We start from the raw sequence: 20,023 nt of genomic DNA, 5'->3' as shown, positions 1-20,023 counted from the left end.
AGTAAATATAGATGAATTATATATACAAAAAGAGAGATTTTACGCTATAGAAAATCTGACTAACAGATAATATAAATTCAAACACAACATTATTTTCATTAAATTATTAATAAGATAAAATATTATTTTCAGAAAATAATACTTTTAAAATCGAGACAACCCAAATTCCACCCAGATTGGCAACATTACAAATCTATTGAAATAGAACTGAAAGGAAAATTATGAATTAGTCCTAAGACAAACCTATATTTTAAGAGGCATAGCAGTCTGTTAAAATGCCTCTCTTGTGTGGCATAAATCCATTTACCTACACAAATACGACTTACGTTCTTAAGAAAAAGATATAAACAACTACAGATTATATTTTGCTTTCTTTTATTTGTTTTGAATCATAAGTATGTGTTTTTTCAGACAAGTAATACAAATTAAGTTGCTTGACAGAATCTTCAAATAGTTGTTTTTCTAATAATTTTTTCATTGATAATTTTACCAATTTTTTTGACATAGCTTAGTTACATCTGATTTTTCTGTCATAAAATTCAACTTCGAAACACAAAAATTAAAAATTTATAACTTCTAGGATTAATGTAAAGGGCCTGTTATACATCTGAAAGAGGGCGAATAAAAGGGGAAAGAATTTAAAAAAATTATTAAATTATTAATCCATATTAATATTTGCATATAAATGCATTCACATTTCCCAACTTATTTAATTCTATGTGAATTTATTTTTAAGAATATAAATATCTTTTATAAAAATTTTTAAGCTTCAGTGTTCATTTTTATTTAGTAAAACTGTAATAAACATTATCCAAATATTAAACATTTACAAGGAAATCATTAAATAATAACAGGAGCTACTTTTAAGAACAAATATTATGTGTGTGTGTGTGTGTTTCAATATTGAGAACATTTTTTTTTTTTTTTTTTTTTATGAACTACCAATAGTTAACATTTTCAAATATTTCATTTCATTTGAGCAAAGTTTTAGTTTTGAGAAAGTATACATTTGCTAATGAAGTTTATTTCTTTTTTTTAAAAAACAAAACGTTTATTTCTTTTTTTTTTAAACATTAGAAAAATTATTTCAACTATAAGTAGAAAAATTTTATTAATTCCACCATTTTGAACAGTAATGCTTGACTACAAAAATCATTATGATATGTTATTTTAAGTCAAGTGGTAAAACAATTTTAAAAAATAACATATATATAATTTTAATATTTTATCTAAAAATTCAAATATGTTTAAAAAACACAGGTATATTTCAAACTGTCAACTGAAATGGAAGTAATCTATTCCTTCCACTAAATGGAGAGATGACAAATTCTCCTCAAAAACACCTGCAGTCATATCCTAGAGAAAAAAAAAAAGATAAATTAAAAAAAAAAAAAAAAAAAAACCTAATTCATTTACATATTTATAAACCTTTGAAAAATTATAAAATATCTAATAAGCACATTTAAAAAATCTCTTGAAACAGTAAATTTTTGGAAAATAATTATTTATTGAATCAATTGCATTTATCTATGAACAATTAAACAGATAGTTTCACATTCTTAAGTATATTTTTGATTCGCATACTTTATTTTAGTGTTTAAAATAATTTGTTCAGCTGTGTAATCAATTTAAATACTAAATTAGTCAAATAAAATTTATAAAATATATAAAAGCAAAAAAAGTATGCATTTTTTTGAAAGTTTGGTTTTTGTTCAACAATGACATTTTAATCCAAATAACTGTCAAAAATGTATTAGATCACTGACTGACATTAAACTGATATAATTGATTATTTTTACATTAACAAATTAAATAGGAAATTTAGATAATTAAGTTTAGCACATACACAAAAACTGAGCTACTTCATTAAAATATCATGAAACATAACAAAGGATATCTCTAAGCCTTAAATGAAAAAAAAAAAGCATAAAGGAATTGAAAATACAAATATTTAATCAACAATTAGTCTTTTAATATTTTTCCACAAAAATCTTTTAGGTGGGAATTATTGAAGTACATGAATAATAAAAATATAAAATATTCATAATGAAGCAAGTTTATTGAATATTTCTTCAAAAAATACTTACAATTTTTACACAAATTATAAAAGGAGGAGAAGCTTTACTGAAGTGAAGTATTGGAATTCGTGGCTTTGGCAAGTCCTGTAAGAAAGTTATATTTATAAAATATTTATTTAATTAAATAAAACATTCTGTAAAATTTATTACAGTAAAATGAGATTGAAAAAAGAAAAAAATTTAAATGACATATGGTGCCTTAGAAAAAATATTTCATCTATTATTATTAAATGCAAATAGATTTTTGATTAAAACATACCTTGCTTTCTTCATAAATATATACTCCTTTAGCAATCTTTTTACGATCAACATCACAAAAAGCTTGAACCTATAAATAAATAGATAAATTTTAAATAAAATCTGAGTAATTGTAATTATATAAAATATAAAACAAATTTATATATCAGGTTATAATTTCATCTAGAATATATAAAAATGCATTTATATCCATGTTGTAACTTTTAATCTTTTTTCACATTAATGCTCATTAAAACTTCTACACTTTTCAAAAATATCGGTTAAGAGTAATTAAAAGTAACATATTTTTCATGTAGTAGTTTATTAAAAAAAAAAAAAAATGGAATTTTTAAATGGAAAAATGTTAAATGGAATGGAATAAGCTTAAAAAACATAGTAGCAGTAAGTAAACTTACTTTCTGTCTATTTTGTTCACTGAGAGATCTGTAGAATTTTCTCCCTTGTTTTCCAGCATTCCAAATGGTGAAATTGGTCCATTTCTTTAACACTCTCTCTTCTAATTCTTTCAGTCGAATTTGCCAAATAGTATCCCTAGACAACAAAATACCACTTTATTTTAAAATTCTGTAATACTAGTAGTATTTGATTGGTATTTAAAAATTTACACTTTTTCAATAACGTATTCATTTTACAAAAGTTAACTGTTTGATTTGCTCAAAGAAAGACTTTTTATACATCTTAATAAACTTTTAATACAAAATTCTCATTTGTAGATTCCTTAAAAAATAATTTGTATAATATTTAAAATTTGCAAATTGCAAGAGAGTTTTTTGATAAATATTCCAGTTTAAATGTTGAAACTGGTGTTGACTTGATAATTCTCCTTCTATCATCTTACAGTACAAAATTAATATAAAAATAATCAATGTAATATTTAATTATTTTTTGATTAGCTGGCTCTGGCAATTTCTTCATAAGCTCTTATTGGTAAAATTGTAAATATATTTGATATATCCCAGATGAAAAGATCAGACAATATGTAAATGATATAAATAATTTTAAAATGTCTTAAACGATTTTATATCACAATAAATTAATAAAATAGGAATTAGTACAGGATACATTAATGATAAAAGTTTTTTTTTAAATACTGTAATGGTAAAATAAAATTTGAATGCACTGTTATGCTCATATTAGTTTTCCTAGACAATTATGTGATTATTAGATATGAGAAAAATCTGATTTTTTATGAAAGAAATCTAACTTACTCTGATATAGAAAATGTAGTTGCTGATGGATGATATCTATACATTAATAGATCATCATCTACTTTTAACAATTTTCCACCATGTTTTAAGTGCTGATAAAAGAATAAAAGATCCTCAGGTGTACCCTGAAAAGGAAAGAAAAAAAAAAAATGAAACCAAAGGTAAGAAATGAAGGAAGATAACCCAATATGGTAGTGTTAGACAGTTGTCTAGAGAGATCGAAAAGATATCATGCACTTATATATTATATTCTTGCATCGTCAATATTATAGTACTGTACATTTTTGACACAATGTAAAAAATTGAATCCAAAAATGCATTTTTTTTTTGTTACTGTAATATTTCATACTTAAAAAATTGTCATTTGAAAGAATACAGCTTACTTTTCCTTTTTCATCAAACCCTCCAACTTTGTCATAAACACTGCGGTTGCAGAACCATGTCGGCATTATGAGGGTGGGACCAAAAGAAGTATAAATCTATAAAGTAATTATAAGTGACCTTTTAAACTCAAAATTTTCCATTCAAATAAATATTTCTGGGAAGGAAGAGAAAAATCAAGAAAATAAAAATCAAATTTATTTTTAAATTTTATAATGCTGTTTGCAAAATCAAGAAAAAGTATATTTCTTTAAGACCAAAAATAAATAAATGAATACAAAAGAATTTGCAAACTCTTTGGAGCTATTTTTTTCATTACCTAAAGAGTAACAAAAAAATCTGTGGTAAAAAATAAAATTTGAATTGGATTACATCACAATCATAAAACACATTTCAAAACTCTTTTTTTTTTTAAAAAAAAGATCTATATATATATATATATACAAAAGTATTAGAATCAAGTTAATAGGAAAAACAAAATCAAATAAAAATTAAACCAAAAAAAAATTATTAAAAAATATTAAAAAAGAATCCGAATGTCTTCTAGAATAATATCTACATTCTAGAAGACAATATTAACGAATTAAACAAAAGATTAGATCTGGAAAACATTTATATTTGCAACCTGAAAACTTTATTTCCTTATGGTCTCAATAGTAAATTAAATGGGGAAGGTTATGCAGATTTAAACAATAATTGCATTTATAACAAATTTAACATTTTTAAAAATTTTCTAAATAAAGATAACTTTTCTAAAAGATTTAAAAGAGGTAAAGGGAAAGGAGGCAATTTTCAAATTATATTTGAGGAATTTCAAAATTACTGTAATCTGGAACACAATAGTGAAAACATTCACAGAATTAGGAAATACATTTTTGGTCTTAGAAATAATAAAATGAAATGGTTTTTAAATAATAAATTCGGGGAATTAGAGTTTAAAAATTCGTACACTAAATGTATTATTCTAGATCTTATTAAATGTAAACTTAACATTGGAAAAAACGATTTACTTTTTAATAATAAAAATAATGTTTACAAAGAATACTGTGTGATTAAATTCTTGGATATTTACTTCGAATATCTAAAATTACCCAAAATTATACATAATAATAAAATATTTTTTCCTCTTGCAGATAAAACTAATGTATCAATAGCGTTTAGTTACACTTCAACTTTAAAGAAAAAAATTTGTAATTATAATTACTATAGCAAAAATTTAGATAAAATAAATAAAACAGATTGTTACTGTAACAAGGAAAAATATAAAGATTTTATAGATATTGATAAAGGTCATATTATTACAGGTAATTTAAAAATTATTGAATCCAACTCTTTAAGAGATTTGATGGGAAGAGGAACAAAATTTAGATTAAGAGAAAAAATAAACCATAACAAAATTTTGATTTCTATTGGTAATGATTTGGATGTTTTTATTGCCAAATTATCTAGAAAATACCACTGGCCTGCGGAAGGTTTCGGGGAATGGAAAGTGAGAATTTTAAAGGAAATTAAAATAAAATTGAATACTGATTTTGACAGATCTAAAGAACGTGGGATTTATTTTAGTAAAACATTAAAAAATGAAATAAAAAATTTAAAAGAAAAATTTGTTATTACAGTAATAGATAAATCAGCAAATAATTTCTGTTTAATTTGTAAATATTATTATAAAGAACTTTTAATTAATGAATATAACTCTAATGCAACTTATATGTTAAAGAACACCGGAAAAAAGGAATTAGATAAAAGAATGCTAGCTTTTGCAAAAAAAACCAAAACTAAGACTTGCTCTCTTAACTATCCTTATTTATTCCCAACAGTTAAATTTCATAAAAATCCATTAAAATTCAGATTCGTAACCTGTAGCACTGGTAGTTATAATTACTATACGGGTAAACATTTCTTTAAATACTTAAAAATTATCCTGGACAAAATAAAAAATGAAGACAACTTTATTATTTCTAGTAACAAAGAAGTATTGGATTTTCTTAAAGATAACAACATTAATAAACTTAATACTTTTGATTTCGAAAATTTATACACTAATCTACCTCATGAAAAATTAATAAAGGTCTGCACTTTTATATATGACGAATATTTAAATGAAAATATCATTCCTAAAAATAACTGGCTTGAGTTATGTAATTTTAATATTACTGAAAATTACGTGTTTAATGGTATTAATTTTTATAAACAAGTCAAGGGCATTCCAATGGGGACAGCTTTCTCAAGTGCTTTAGCTAATATTTTCCTGCATTACTATGAGAAAAAAATAATTAAATATAATTTAATAAACGGGTGGAGATATATTGATGACCTACTTTTGATTAACTTCGACAATACTAATATTATTACTAATTGCTATCCAAAAGATTTAATTCTAAAAGATACAAATATAAATCAACTTGAGGCTACCTTTCTGGATTTAAAAATCGAAATTGCTAATGATAAAACAATAGTTGGTATATACGATAAAAGGGATGATTTCAACTTTAAAATAACAAAACTATGTAACTACCATTCCAATCTAAACTCTAAAATTTTCAAAAATCTAATTTTCTCACAAGTTAACAGGATCAAAAGGGTTTGCAATAATAAAAATTCTTATATTGAAGCATCAAATATCCTCCTTAAAAATTTAATTAAAAATGATTTTCCTAGAAATTACTGTAATGTCAATTTTTTAATTAAACAAGGTATGGTTTGGGATTAATCTTTTGGCTTAAATAAAAATAGAAATTTACTTGCATATTGGATCACTCAATAGATGGCGCTGGGTGCCTACCTCTGTTTACATAATTTAACCGTTAACTTTCAAAAACAGGAAATCACAATCGATTGTTTAAAGTTTCATTCACTGTTGGAAGGTATGTTCTGGCCTTTTTGTTTTTAATTTTAATTTTAATGCTGTTTTTGTTTTTATTGTTATTGTTTTCATTGTATTTTTACTTTGTGGTTTTTTTCTAATTTGTTATTTTGTATTTCCTTTCTGTTAAAATGGTATATCTCTTGAGCATAATTTCGGGGGATTTTCGGGTCACGAGGAATCATTATTAGACTTAATGTCTGTATGTCCTCACAGAAAAAATCCCTTTATTTGAATCCCTGCCTGAGGGTGACCCTTGAAAAAGTCTTCAGGCCGGATTCTTTTTTAATATTTTTTAATAATTTTTTTTTGGTTTAATTTTTATTTGATTTTGTTTTTCCTATTAACTTGATTCTAATACTTTTGTATAAATTCATCTGTGTTTTAGAAGTAGCTGCAATTGCGCTCTCTAAATACTATGAAGTTCCTTTTTGGTTTTAGTTTAAATAGATAATAAATTTTAGTTGCGATTTCGAAACTGTTTTGTTTCGTTTTCATTTTAGTTTCGTTTTCAAACTTTTTCTTACTTTAGATTGGTTACTTATATATATATATATATATATATATATATATATATATATATATATATATATATATATATATATATATATATATATATATTAGACAATGTTTATCAAGCTAAGCTGTAATAAAAATAACTGAATGCTTTAAAACAATATAATTCGTGGTTTCATTATACTCGATTTATATTTTTGAATAATAAATTATTCGATTAATATTTATAACATTTTAGTTAAAAATATTAAATTTGCTAAAAGCGACAAATTTAAATTTCTATTTACCTTAAAATATTATTTATTGTGAAAGGAATCAAATTTTATGAGCAAAATTTAATAATATTTTACATATTTAATATAATTAAATATTAATGGAACACACATAATTCTAATTAAACAAAATATAACCTGTGAATACAGTTGGTCTGGAGCAAGACTGTTTGCCCATTTTGTATAGCGTGGTGTAGAATCAGATGGTTCACGGTGGAAGCAGCAACCTACAATCTTTTAGGAATATAATAAATTGCAATGCCACCTATAACAGTATATTAATAGAAACATTTGTAAAACTTTGTATTTAATGCAATTAATGAATTTAGTTTATATAACACAATACACTTTTAAACTAATACTACTTACTGGCTCTTTGAGACTAATGAAAGATACTGATGTGTAATTAATTATAATGTTTGAGAATAGTAATACTATAATAATAGTAAAAGAATAAAAAAATTAATAAAAAATAAAACAGCATGAATAACTTATTACCTTTTAGATACAAAAATTAAACTTTAAACTTTATTTCTTACAAATAAAAAAAATCATAAAAATAATATAATTAAAATAATTAACAATTATTAATGAATGACTCAGTTCTTACAAGATTATGATGTGAGAGGCAAACTTCATATTGTTTTCTTATTCGACTGCTTGCCATAGAATCATCCTGTAAATAATTACATTTTAATCAAGAATAGTTGAAAAATATTTCGATTTTTAAACAAACAACAACAACAAAAACACCATATTTTATTTACAATTTTTGTTTGGATAAAATTCACTTACAGCATCCAAGAAACATAAATAGTCACCACTACTTTGGTCAACTGCCCGATTCTTTGCATATCCAACTAAAAAAGACAAATTCAGTATGCTAAAAAAAAAGTTAAAAAATGTAGAATGTTGTTCAAATCATTTTTAGAGTGATCACATGTTGGAATTTATTTTATGCAAAGCTGTTGCATTATTACTAAAGAATTTTTCAAAAATATAAAATGATGCACACCTCCTTTAGGAACTCCATTTTCAAAAGATATGGTTACTTTTATCTTTTTGTTTTTCAGTCTTTCAAGCCATGCTTCTAAGATAGATGAGGACTGATCCTTAAAATAAATAAATTAAAGGACATATCACACATTATATTAAGATAAAATTGAATTAGCATACTTTAACATTCATTTGCTTGACAGCCTAATATATTCTTCTGATACCATTTTAACATTCCCTAATAATTTATCTTTAACTGTGTATTGAAATACTCATGAGTTGATTAAGCAGTAGTTTGCGATTTATGAATTCATTTCCAACTTTCAATTTCTTACAATCACATAACAAAGAAAATGGATTAATACAAAATTATCACACAAAAATGAGATATTTATGTAGAGGGCTCAAAGAGTCAACTTTAGGAGGAATAAAGCCCAATGGGGGGGGGGCGGAAGTCAACCTCTTTTTTTATATAAGAATCTCAAGATTTGGCATTAAGGTGAGAAAACAATGAGAGTGTTCTTCCTTGTTTTTAGCACCCTTTTACAATATGAAATGTTTCATATAGTGAAGACAACTGTGTAAATAATTCCTTACTCCCATTAAAGGTGGAAAAAATGTTATAGAAAACTAGAATTTTGATGACAAATCCACATAACAAATTTTATTTTTCTAATATGTTGCATTTTTCAAATATAATTAAACAGTCAGACAGACAGTCAATCAACTCTTTGGTGGATTTGTCAAAATGTGATATAGGTTTACCATTATGATGACAGAATTATTTGCTAAATTTAATAATTCTACGTCTTTTTGTTTTTCAGTTATCATGCCCATATACAATGGCAACAGGTTTCTTGTAGATGGATTTCACTTAAAATTAGATTGATATTTACAGTTTTTGCACTATGACCAGAAACAAAATGTTATCTATTATATCAGAACGATTTAATTATATATATATATACACACACACATATATATATATGACTGAGGAAGATCTAAAATGTGGAGATTCATCAAATTTTGGATAGCAATATTCTTCTGTAGCTTTTATATGTTATATATATAAAAAAAAGTAACTATTTAAATTCTTTAATTCAATTTTGCACCCTCTGAAAATGTGCACAAGACATTGCCTTTTTGTCTAACTCCAGTAATTTTACTGAACTGAGCTGAAAATCAACAGCTGGTATAGGATTCAAATGCAAGCTCTGTTTCTTACAATACACAGAGATGAGAAGAGCATTAGAATAAAATTTTATATGAAAGGATGCAAAAGAAATTATTTAGAAAATTTGTGTAGAGACTAGTTTTCAGCAATGGGCAGTTATATACAAGTCTCTAAAGAGTAAGATTCTTTAATTCCAACATTATTTAGTCCTCAAAATATGAAATTATTTATACTGAAAAATTTTAGATACTTTTAATGAAAACACACACACAATATTTTCATTATTATTAAAATTCAAATGATATCTAATAACTTCTGTAACTATGGGATGGTTATAAATATATATATATGATATTGAAATCCATATTTATGTTTTTACAGTAGTGAATATTGTATACTGTCACAATAAATATAAAATATTAATTCCAAAGAACAGACATACTCAGAGTGAAATTAATCAATATTTTTTTAAATTTTAAATTTATAAAAATTTTGATGCTAGGAAACTTTTAAATTTTTCAAAAATAAAAATTATAATATATTAACAAAAATTTATAAAAATATTGAGTCTTATTATCAATCAAATATTAAAAAACATAAAATAATGCAAAAGCGATATTTTTATTTAAAAAAAATTGTTATATACTTACAGAACTGGCATCATTGAAAACAGATAATTCTAAAGTTCCATTGAAATCTTGGCTTTCTACTGATGACAAGCAATCTTCTAACCAAGATTCAGCATTATGCAGAGGTAAAATGATAGACTTGAAAAAGAAAGAAATATATATAAAAGTTTTTAAGAATTAGATAATTCATTACAAATAGTAATATATAAGAAAATATAAATCAAGTAAAAAAAAAAAAAAGAAGAATGTTTTCTTCATAAGAAAATCATAAGTAAAAGAAGTCAAAAATAGCTTGCAAATAATTTTATAGACATTCTTATACATGTTATTTCAGCATAATAGTTCTAAATATGAGCTTTTTCTAAATTTTCTTAATGGTTTAATTTACGATAGAAAATATTTAAATTTTTGAATTAAAAATATTGATGTATAAAAAAGAAAAATCCTTGTTACTAAAAAAAAGCAGTGCATATAATTTTTTTATGAGCTCAAATACAAATTTTAACTTCTTTTTAGTTTCTAATTTATACAAAGACAAATCTTCACTGATTAGAATTTCTAATAAATTTTAGATTTAGTTTGTCACATCAAATTAATGTCCTATTTTGAAGTTATAGAGTCTATTAGATGGAATTGGCAATGTTGAAAAATGGACAAATGACAAAGATGGAATCTAATCCCCCAAACACTCTTTCTATGGTACTTATTAATTAACAATGAAAGAGCCAAAACTTGCCAAATGTAGCACCAAAACCCAATTGGCATTGCAGTCTTCTATGAGAGTGCTTCTTCTTTACAAGAAGAAAGCAAACACTTGTTTACACTATTTAAAACTAATAAACATTTTGTTTGGTTGTTTGTTTTGACCAATAAATCGCCAATCCTTCACCATTAATTAATAAATTTAAGTTAATTATAAGTTTCTACTACCCACCAGACTGATACGAAGAGAAGGCTTATGTAAGATACATTTAAAATGCACTTACATAAATAATAGACCCTGGTATAATTGGATTTTTCATCCATAAAACTGCATGAGAAATAAGTCATGCAGTAAGAATGTTTTAGATAAAATAAAACTGTATATTTTTGGACCTATTAAAAATATTTGCCTAATCTTAAGATTTTTGTTTAACATCATAATTAAGTAAGACTGATAAATAATATAATAAAATCATAAATAAGGAAAAACAATAATAAAGTAGCATAATAATAATAATTATTATTTAAAAAAATAAACAAAAAAATTTTAAAAAATAATCTTTTCATTTAAAAACAAAATGCACTCATAATTACAAAACATTTTTAATTTTCCCTTTCTTAATAGCAACAATTTCTTAATAGAACATTACATGAACTACTCTATTCTTTTCATGTTATTTTTTCATTTAAATAGATACAATCACTTCCCAATGAAGAAATAAACTTCAATCATTATACAATTAATTCTAATAACTCGAAAGAAAATTATAAAAATCAAAGTAGATGAATCCAAATACATACAGTGACTCAAACAATTGAGAGTACACCTTATTTTTACTTGAGAATTGCTGAGAAGTACAAACATGTTTTTAATTTTACACATAACAAATGGTTTTATTTACAGTAAAAATAAAGAAAAATCAACGGAAAATCTCCAAACTGAAAAATTTCAGAAGCATTTTAAATAAACATATGCAGATTTTTGACTTAAAAAAATTGAGAATACACCAATGAATTTTTGTAATATCTTGCATAAAAAGAAAGTGTCAATATTTAATTGCATGTCTTTTGGCTTTTATAATGGCCTGTAAATGTCGTGGTACTGATTCGACCAATTTTGGGGATATCTGAAGATATTTTACCCCATTCTTCTTGGAGCATTTGTTTTAAATAGTGTTTTGTATCTAATTTTGTGTTTTTGAACCACTGTTTCAAGTGTGGCCCACAGATATTCAATGGCATTGATGTCGGTGTACTGTGGTGGTGTGTGTGACTGCTGTTGCAATGGAAAAGACACCATATTTTGACCACACATGCATTCTGTTTGGGGTCGTTGCCCTGCTGGAAAATGAAATTTCCATCTAAACTCAAATTTTTAGCACTTTGCTGAGACCATATGGTTCATTCAACTCGATGCAGAAATTTCTTAAATCATAGGCAGAAGTGTAAATGCTGAAAGTGTATGAAATGTAATTAGAAAAGCTGGATATAAAAATCAAATTGTTAGAGAGAAAATGTTCATGAACTTGCAAATTCCGAAAAAGTATTTAAAGTTTGCAAAAACTCATCAATTGAAGACCAATATCTTTTGGAAGAAAGTTATATTTAGTGACGAAAGAAAAGTCAACATTTTTGGCAGAGAGATCCATTGCACCACATGGAGAAAGCCTAATACTGCTTTGGATCCAAAAAAAATTTACGTCCTACAGTTAAACATGGTGATGACTCCATCATGATTTGGGGTTGTATGGCTCCATATGCGGTAGGAAATTTAGTTCTTAAAGATGACTATATAAACCATATGGTTTACTCTGATATACTTTGGAGCAATCTAAAGGAAAGTGCTAAAAATTTGGGTTTAGAAGGAAATTTCATTTTCCAGCATTACAACGACTGCAAAACATAATGTCAAAATGTGCTCTTTTTAATTGTAAACAGCAGTCATACACCACCACAGTACCGCAACATCAATGCTATTGAATTCTGTGGGACACACTCGAAATAATGGTTCAGATACACAAAATCTATACTTATAATAAAGCTCAATGTGTGTGTGTGTGGCGCTCTACAGGCCAGGTCATTTGACATACAGCTACCAAATTTGGTACATGTATACCTTAGAGGTCTGGAATGTGCACCTGGGGTCCCCTTTTTTGAATTTTTAATTAGAATTTTAATTATTAATTAAAAACTAACTTTCCTGCCAAAAAAATCTTCCATTTCCCCCACCGCCAACTTTCCCACCAAAAAAATCTTCCATTTTCCCCACCGCCAAATGAGTAAGACTTCAGCTTTTTTTTTCTCCCAACAGTAATGAGGCTAGGGTTAACATTTTTCAGCAGATTATTTCAAACGATTCTGTTTATTTTCTTAATGTTTTATGCATTTACAATTAAACATTGTTAATTAATCCATGTTTCAGATTCATTCTGAAGTACTTTTGAATTAAAATAACACAGAATAAAGGAAATTAAAAATGTCTAATCTGCATAGCGTTACCCCAACTGGCGTAGAAAAATTCCCGCATTTGCGTTACCCAACTGGCGAAGAAAATTCACTCATGCACATTGTTCTGATTGTTGTCATGACAACCACTATCAACGGATGATTTAAATTATTTTTACGTTAGTTGCATGCTTTTGTAAGTAAATCGAATTTATGTTAGTTATATATTTTTTGTATATGCTTATAGTTTTAAGTACATTGTTTTTTAAGTAGTTTTTTTAAACATGTTTTCAGTGATTTAAATTGTTTTTAGGTTAGTTGCATGCTTTTGTAATTAAATTGTATTTATGTTAGTTATATATCTTTTTGTATATGCTTATATTTTTAACAACATCGTTTTTTAAGAAGTTTTTTTAAACCTGTTTTCGACCGATTATTTTAAACGATTCATTTTATTTTCTTAGTGTTTGATGCATTTAAAATTAAACATTGTTCATTAATCGATGTGTTCATGATGAATCTGAGAAAATTTTGTTGACAAATTCTTGAGATATTGCATAAATTAAGAAAGATATCTTTTAGCGCATGAAGTTTAAATAATCAGTGACTCTGTTTTCAGTAATCATATTATAAAAAATGCTTCGTTTCAGTAAAAAATATTATTATATTAATTGCAGATTAATCATTTACACTTTAATTTAAAACATAAATTCTAGGAGAGCTAACAGAAAATTAGAGAGATACATATTACGTTATGACTGAAGGCCTTTATAATATTATGAGTGAATTATATGACTATCAAAATTTGAAGTTTTAAAATGTTTTTATGAAGAATCTATTAAAGTTGGAATTGCGTAAAATATTTAATGGTATGACGGGAGTTTAACCCCCTGCGTGGCTCAATTTTTAAAAATCGCCAACAACGGTCTTGCAAAATGTTCAAAAGCAAAGGAGCAGATATTCAATTAAAGTGCATAATAAAGATTGTCAGCTTTTGCGCAGTTTTGCAACTGGGCGAAGAAGGGGGTTAAACTCCAGTTCAATCTATTTAATTATTGATATTTAAATGAACATTAAGATTGGCGAACCGGCTGGTCGCCAAAGACAGCTAGTTAGAAATAAAATCCATTTAAAACAAGTGTTGCAAGAAGAATGAGGTAAAATATCTTCAGATACCCCAATAATTGGTTGAATCGGTACCATAACATTCTAAGGTCATTATAAAAGCCAAAAGACATGCAATTAAATATTGACACTTTCTTTCTCCGCGAGATATTACAAAAAATTCATTGGTATATTCTCAATTTTTTGAGGCAAAAATTTTTGTATGTCTATTTAAAATGCTTCTGAAAATTTTCAGTTTAGAGGGGGGGGGGGATTCTTGATTTTTCTTTACTTTTACTTTAAATTAAACCATTTGTTATATGTAAAAATAAAAACATGTTTGCATTTCTTGATGATGTGTTATTTATATTAAAAGTAGGATTTATCAAGTAAAACTAAGGTGTATTCTCAACTGTTTGAGCCACTGTATATAAAAAAGCAGTCATTAAAAGTAAACATTTTTTTTAAAAATATGAATAAAAATGGTGACAATTTAATCTCAAAGCAATCAACTGTAACTGATTTTCCAAAAAAAAAAAAAAAAAAAAAAAAAAATGATACACAATTATTGTTTTGAGGTTGAATTTATGTCTTATAAGCAAACATATCAAAACATCTGTAATGTACAACCCATTTTTATTCCAAATGATTTAAATATGAAGAACAGAAAAGTTGAGGGAGAAAAACTCTGCAAACCATAACATATATTTCAGACATGATACAAGGTTGGAATAAAAAAGCTAAACTTTATAAAATAATTATGTAAAATATAAATACTGAAATACATAGTAAGTATTATTAAATAAACAATAAAATTAAAAAAAATAATTTAATAAGGGCTTGAGTTATTCAAAATATTGTAAAACTATTACATAAAAGAAAACTAAATGATCGCAAGACTAATAAAATTCGATTGCAAAAACGCTAAAATACAAATTTTTCCAGAAGTCATGATTGACGTTAGATAACAATCATAATACATGAAATAGCTTAGGTAATTAAAAAGGGACTAGATTTAAAAACTTACTAGAAAACAAGATTTTATTAAATTTCTAAGGCATTAATCTCAACAAATGAAACTATTTATCACAGATTATCCACAACAATATTAGATAATTTCTTAACAAGAATCTAAAGACCGTAAACAAATAAATCAAAAAGCTCTTACTAAATCGAGTATATCTCGATTGTATAATCTTGATCATGTCAAAGAAACAATTTCTGATATAAGAGCGAAATTTGCAGTAAAAGCATTATTTGAAAACTGATAACATATTAAAGAAATATTTAGTTTTTCGTAAATATAAATACCTAAATGAGATGATAAATAAAAGAAAATACGTATATAAAAAAATCAATTAATTCTTGAAAATCGTAAATAATAATATATTCAAAATAATAATAATATATATATGTTCTTACAACATCGACCATGCTGATAAAATTTCTTTATAAATCACTGAATATTAAAATTATTTCTGAATATTTTAATTGATTTTATTTGTATCACGACATTTTATGATGACATTTATGCAAATTTTAACAAAACAATTATTAATAAATATAATTAACACAAGGCGATCGAACTTTGAACTTCTAACCCATGTCACATATAAGCATAGCAGCAGCAGCAGAAACTGGCACAAACAGTAAACATTGTAAAAATGCACATGCTCAGATGGCTTATTGCCAGTTTCTTTTGTCGTAATTTTAATAAATTAAAAGATCACTAACGGAATAGATTTCTTTGGTGCCAAAGTCATATGATAGTAGTAACCATATTACATTGATTGGATTAAAAAATCTTCGCAGGATAGTAAGCTGATATGTGATCTTCAAAACTTTCGAAATCACTGACTGACACCTGTGATGATATATTTTGTACACAGTTGAGTAGGCATCTGCAGGGGAAAGGAGAGAGAGGCGAAAAGAGGAAATTATAAAATATTTGATTCAGCAGATAAAATATTTGACGAACAGAGAATTCTTGAAATCAAGACACTCATTCTTCTTTTGATGCTTGGCTATATTATCGCGTTAGCAATGAAACAAACTTACAAATGTAAGTTCACTATTACCAAATTTTGCCTGTGAAGTCTTGTAGCTATTTGGTTATAGCGAGGACCGAATTCGCAACGGTTGGGTCCGTAGTCGAGTAACATGATCACTAGACAAATGTGATCACTCCTGTCCAGGAGCTGTTATGCGTCACCACATTACTCCCCCTCCAGTGAGTTGGAGATGAGACGAACAATATTTTGTCCTGTTTTTCGTGGTGATTTTGGCTGTTGCGCCTTACCCATTTTCATTGGTTGATTATTTATCAGCTATGATTTATTTATTGGCTGATTATTTATGAGCTTGATTTTTATTTATTTATTTATTTGGCCGGGTAGAGGGCGCCACAACAGCTGTGCGAATTTTACGTATTTTTCGTCATCGGGTCCCAAACTCGCAATCTTTGGGTTCGTAGCGAGTAACATGACCACTAAACAAAAGTAATCATTCCCGTCCAGGAGCAATTATCTGGCTTATAAAGCGTCACCACAGTCTATTCATATGATGCGTAACAGCATGTGTCACGCATATATCCAATGCCGTCTGCATTAGGAAATGTAGATGCATTTGAGATTAATCTTTTATATAACTGTTTACATAATGTGTAATCTTTCAGAGCAGAAAAAGTGCTTTATTTTTCGATCTGTGGTGGTGGTAAATATGTTCACCAGCTATTGCACAAAAATGTATTGAAGTTTTCTCCTTAAATTTCAAGCTACTAAAATGATGGACTAGGAAAATTCATTTTATATTTTTAAAGCCTGCATCAGCTTATTTACATAACTGTTACAATGCCAACTAATCCACTGACACTCATATTTAGTGGAATACTGAATTCTAAAACCCTCAATATAATTTAGATTAGGTTTATTTCAAAAATGATGATGGAGAAAGTTTTCTATTATATAGAAAAAAACCCATATAAGTAAATTATATAAAATTAAAAAAAACCACTAAAAAAGTAACTGGACTTCTGATTCATGATTTAATGTTATATTACTTAAGAAAACACAAACAATTATTTCGATAGTAAAACAACTACTTGCAAATAAATGCACGATGCGAACAGTTTTTATTTTTGAATGGCGTCAACCATATTTTGTTTTGTGAGCATGTGATAGCTCTTTTATTGCGTAGAAAGCTTATAACATTATATTATAAAAAGATAATAATAAACTAAGTAAACACTATCAATAAAGGAGGAATCTCACCGACTGAATCAATGTATTACACCTTCGAGGTAGATTGTATCAGTGGGGGTAAATAAATAGGGTCATGAACACGAGGGTATAGTAAATAAAAAAGGTCATAACACAAAATAATAGAGTATGTCACACGAACATTTGCAACCATATTTGGAAGTTAAACAACTTACAATTGCTCAAAAAATATATAATACATTTTATATAAAAAGGAAAAATAAAAATATCAATTTCGAATAATATAGCAGTAAACAGCATTACTGTGTAAATATTATTTCCTTTGATGTTGTTTTGTCTTTATATTTTACTCTTCTATCATTGATGAGATGTGATAGAGATGTTACACAGTTTCAAATCAATTCCATGGAATATCTACATGATTATAGAACTGTTGTATTTTAATGAGCCTGTTGATGCTAAATAACTTCATGTTGATATGGTGTGGAAGCTCGAATAAGTATCATAAAAATATCTTCAATGTCAACTGGCTGTTGTTGAAAAGAAATAGATCCTTTTCCAAGTAATGATTGTGTAGCCTCAGTTAAGCTGAGTTAGATTCAAGATTTCATTTTGAAGTTACATTAGGGATATTTTTGGACAAACATTTTAATTTTTAATCCAAGGTCAGATGATGAGAAAGTCGGATCTGCACTCTTTATTCTCCACACTTCATGACATATCACTTATATAACTCAACATTAATCTTATAATCAAGTCAGTTCAATGCATCTACATTTGATCGAAGGACACATTAAGTAAATATAAAATTTTCTCCCAACATAATTTATTCATAAAAATCGCATTGAAAAATGAAATTTGAGTTGTAATATACTGCTTTTTTGTGAGAAATATTAGAATCATAAATTTGATAGTGAGAATTATATATCATGTATAACCTCATTCTTAAGAAAGTTTTATCTTAGTCTCTTTTCATTAGACATTTTTCTTTTACTCTGGTGTTCATTTTCGTAATGTGTTTAATAATATTGTTTTTATTATATGATACAATTTTATAAAATTTTCCAAGAAACACAAGCCTAGTAACTGAAAAACAATACAGGTAGTAGAATTTTAATTTTTGAGCAAACAAGCCTTTTTAAGTTAGCAGAAAGCTCTGATTAATTTAAAAAACTTTTGAGTAGCTGAAAAAAATTTGTAACTCAAAATACATAGAATTAATTTGCCTGATAAATTTCTATAACAATTATTCAAAAACAATGTAATTTTATTGCTTATATGAAATGTAAATTCTTCACATCTTAATCATATAAATGTAAGATGGATAGATATAAAAATTCTTTTTCAACTGAAAAAAAATAATCATTAGCTAGGTTTTTTTTCTTTCTTATTTTTAAATTGAATTATGTTTATTAAATTGTTTTACATTTTTGAAAATTCTATTACAGTAAATAAAAGAATAAATAATGATTAGCTAAGAAAATTTTTATTAATGTTGGTTGTCTCATTGAAAATACAAGTAGGTTTATGACTAAGGAAAAATATTTATTTTCAAAGAGGAAATGTCAGTCTGCATGGGGCCTAGTTAAACTGTCTGCAGCCCTGTAAGTGGTTTGTGAATGTTCAAGGCACAATCCACCCAATTCTTAGATGTTGTTCTCCATACCAGCCACATGACATCTTCAAATTTTTAGAAACTGAATTAAGTTAATTAAAGTGCACTTATGTATTTGCTACTGCTAATATCTGAAAAAATCTTTCATTCTGTATTTATGCAAAATTATACATAAATGTAATGAAAAGCATAATATTTAAATTTCATTTTTAAAACGAAAATATTAATTGTCATATTAATATCAATGGAATGAAATGCATTATTATAATGGTAATAGCTGCATATTTGACTAACATTTATTGTTTTAATCTCGAGCAAATAAATTTACAATAATGAATACAAGTTTTAATTTGTTTCAGCCAGCTAAGCAGCTAAAGCAAGTGATTAAAAATCTAGCTCATTTAAAAATTTCTGTAAACAACATATTATAATAATTGATGATGACATTATAAACATTATTAATTTTACATTTGTTTAAATATAAGATATATTGAAACCATTAAAATAACACAAAGCAAAAAGTTAACACCTCTGAATATTAACCTTTTGATGTTATTTTGA

At 26.0% G+C, this 20,023-nt stretch overlaps 1 protein-coding gene across 1 annotated transcript; it reads right to left on the bottom strand.

Moving 5' to 3' along the window:
* Positions 1 to 1,094: 1,094 nt before the first annotated feature.
* On the bottom strand, positions 1,095 to 16,280 carry LOC129976495 (UDP-GlcNAc:betaGal beta-1,3-N-acetylglucosaminyltransferase-like protein 1). The gene is made up of 12 exons (XM_056090102.1): positions 16,052 to 16,280; positions 10,400 to 10,516; positions 8,595 to 8,691; positions 8,375 to 8,439; positions 8,190 to 8,255; positions 7,718 to 7,813; positions 3,928 to 4,023; positions 3,545 to 3,669; positions 2,732 to 2,867; positions 2,338 to 2,406; positions 2,088 to 2,162; positions 1,095 to 1,356 (listed from the first exon to the last, which is right to left on the bottom strand). The coding sequence occupies exons 1-12, from the start codon at positions 16,061 to 16,063 to the stop codon at positions 1,276 to 1,278; spliced, it is 1,035 nt and encodes a 344-aa protein (XP_055946077.1). The 5' UTR covers positions 16,064 to 16,280; the 3' UTR covers positions 1,095 to 1,275.
* Positions 16,281 to 20,023: the final 3,743 nt, after the last annotated feature.

This window comes from Argiope bruennichi, chromosome 7 (genome assembly GCF_947563725.1).
Source record: "Argiope bruennichi chromosome 7, qqArgBrue1.1, whole genome shotgun sequence".
Classification (NCBI taxonomy): Eukaryota; Metazoa; Arthropoda; class Arachnida; order Araneae; family Araneidae; genus Argiope; species Argiope bruennichi.
The sequence above is the reverse complement of the archived record's forward strand: the minus strand, read 5'-3'. Positions and strand labels throughout refer to the sequence as shown.

Excerpts from the sequence above, each read along its gene's own strand:
- LOC129976495 (XM_056090102.1), bottom strand. Across the intron at positions 8,256-8,374 it reads ATTTATGTTTCTTGGATGCT|GATGATTCTATGGCAAGCAG; the intron begins GTAAGTGAATTT and ends AATTATTTACAG. Across the intron at positions 1,357-2,087 it reads TTATAATTTGTGTAAAAATT|GATATGACTGCAGGTGTTTT; the intron begins GTAAGTATTTTT and ends TTTTTTCTCTAG.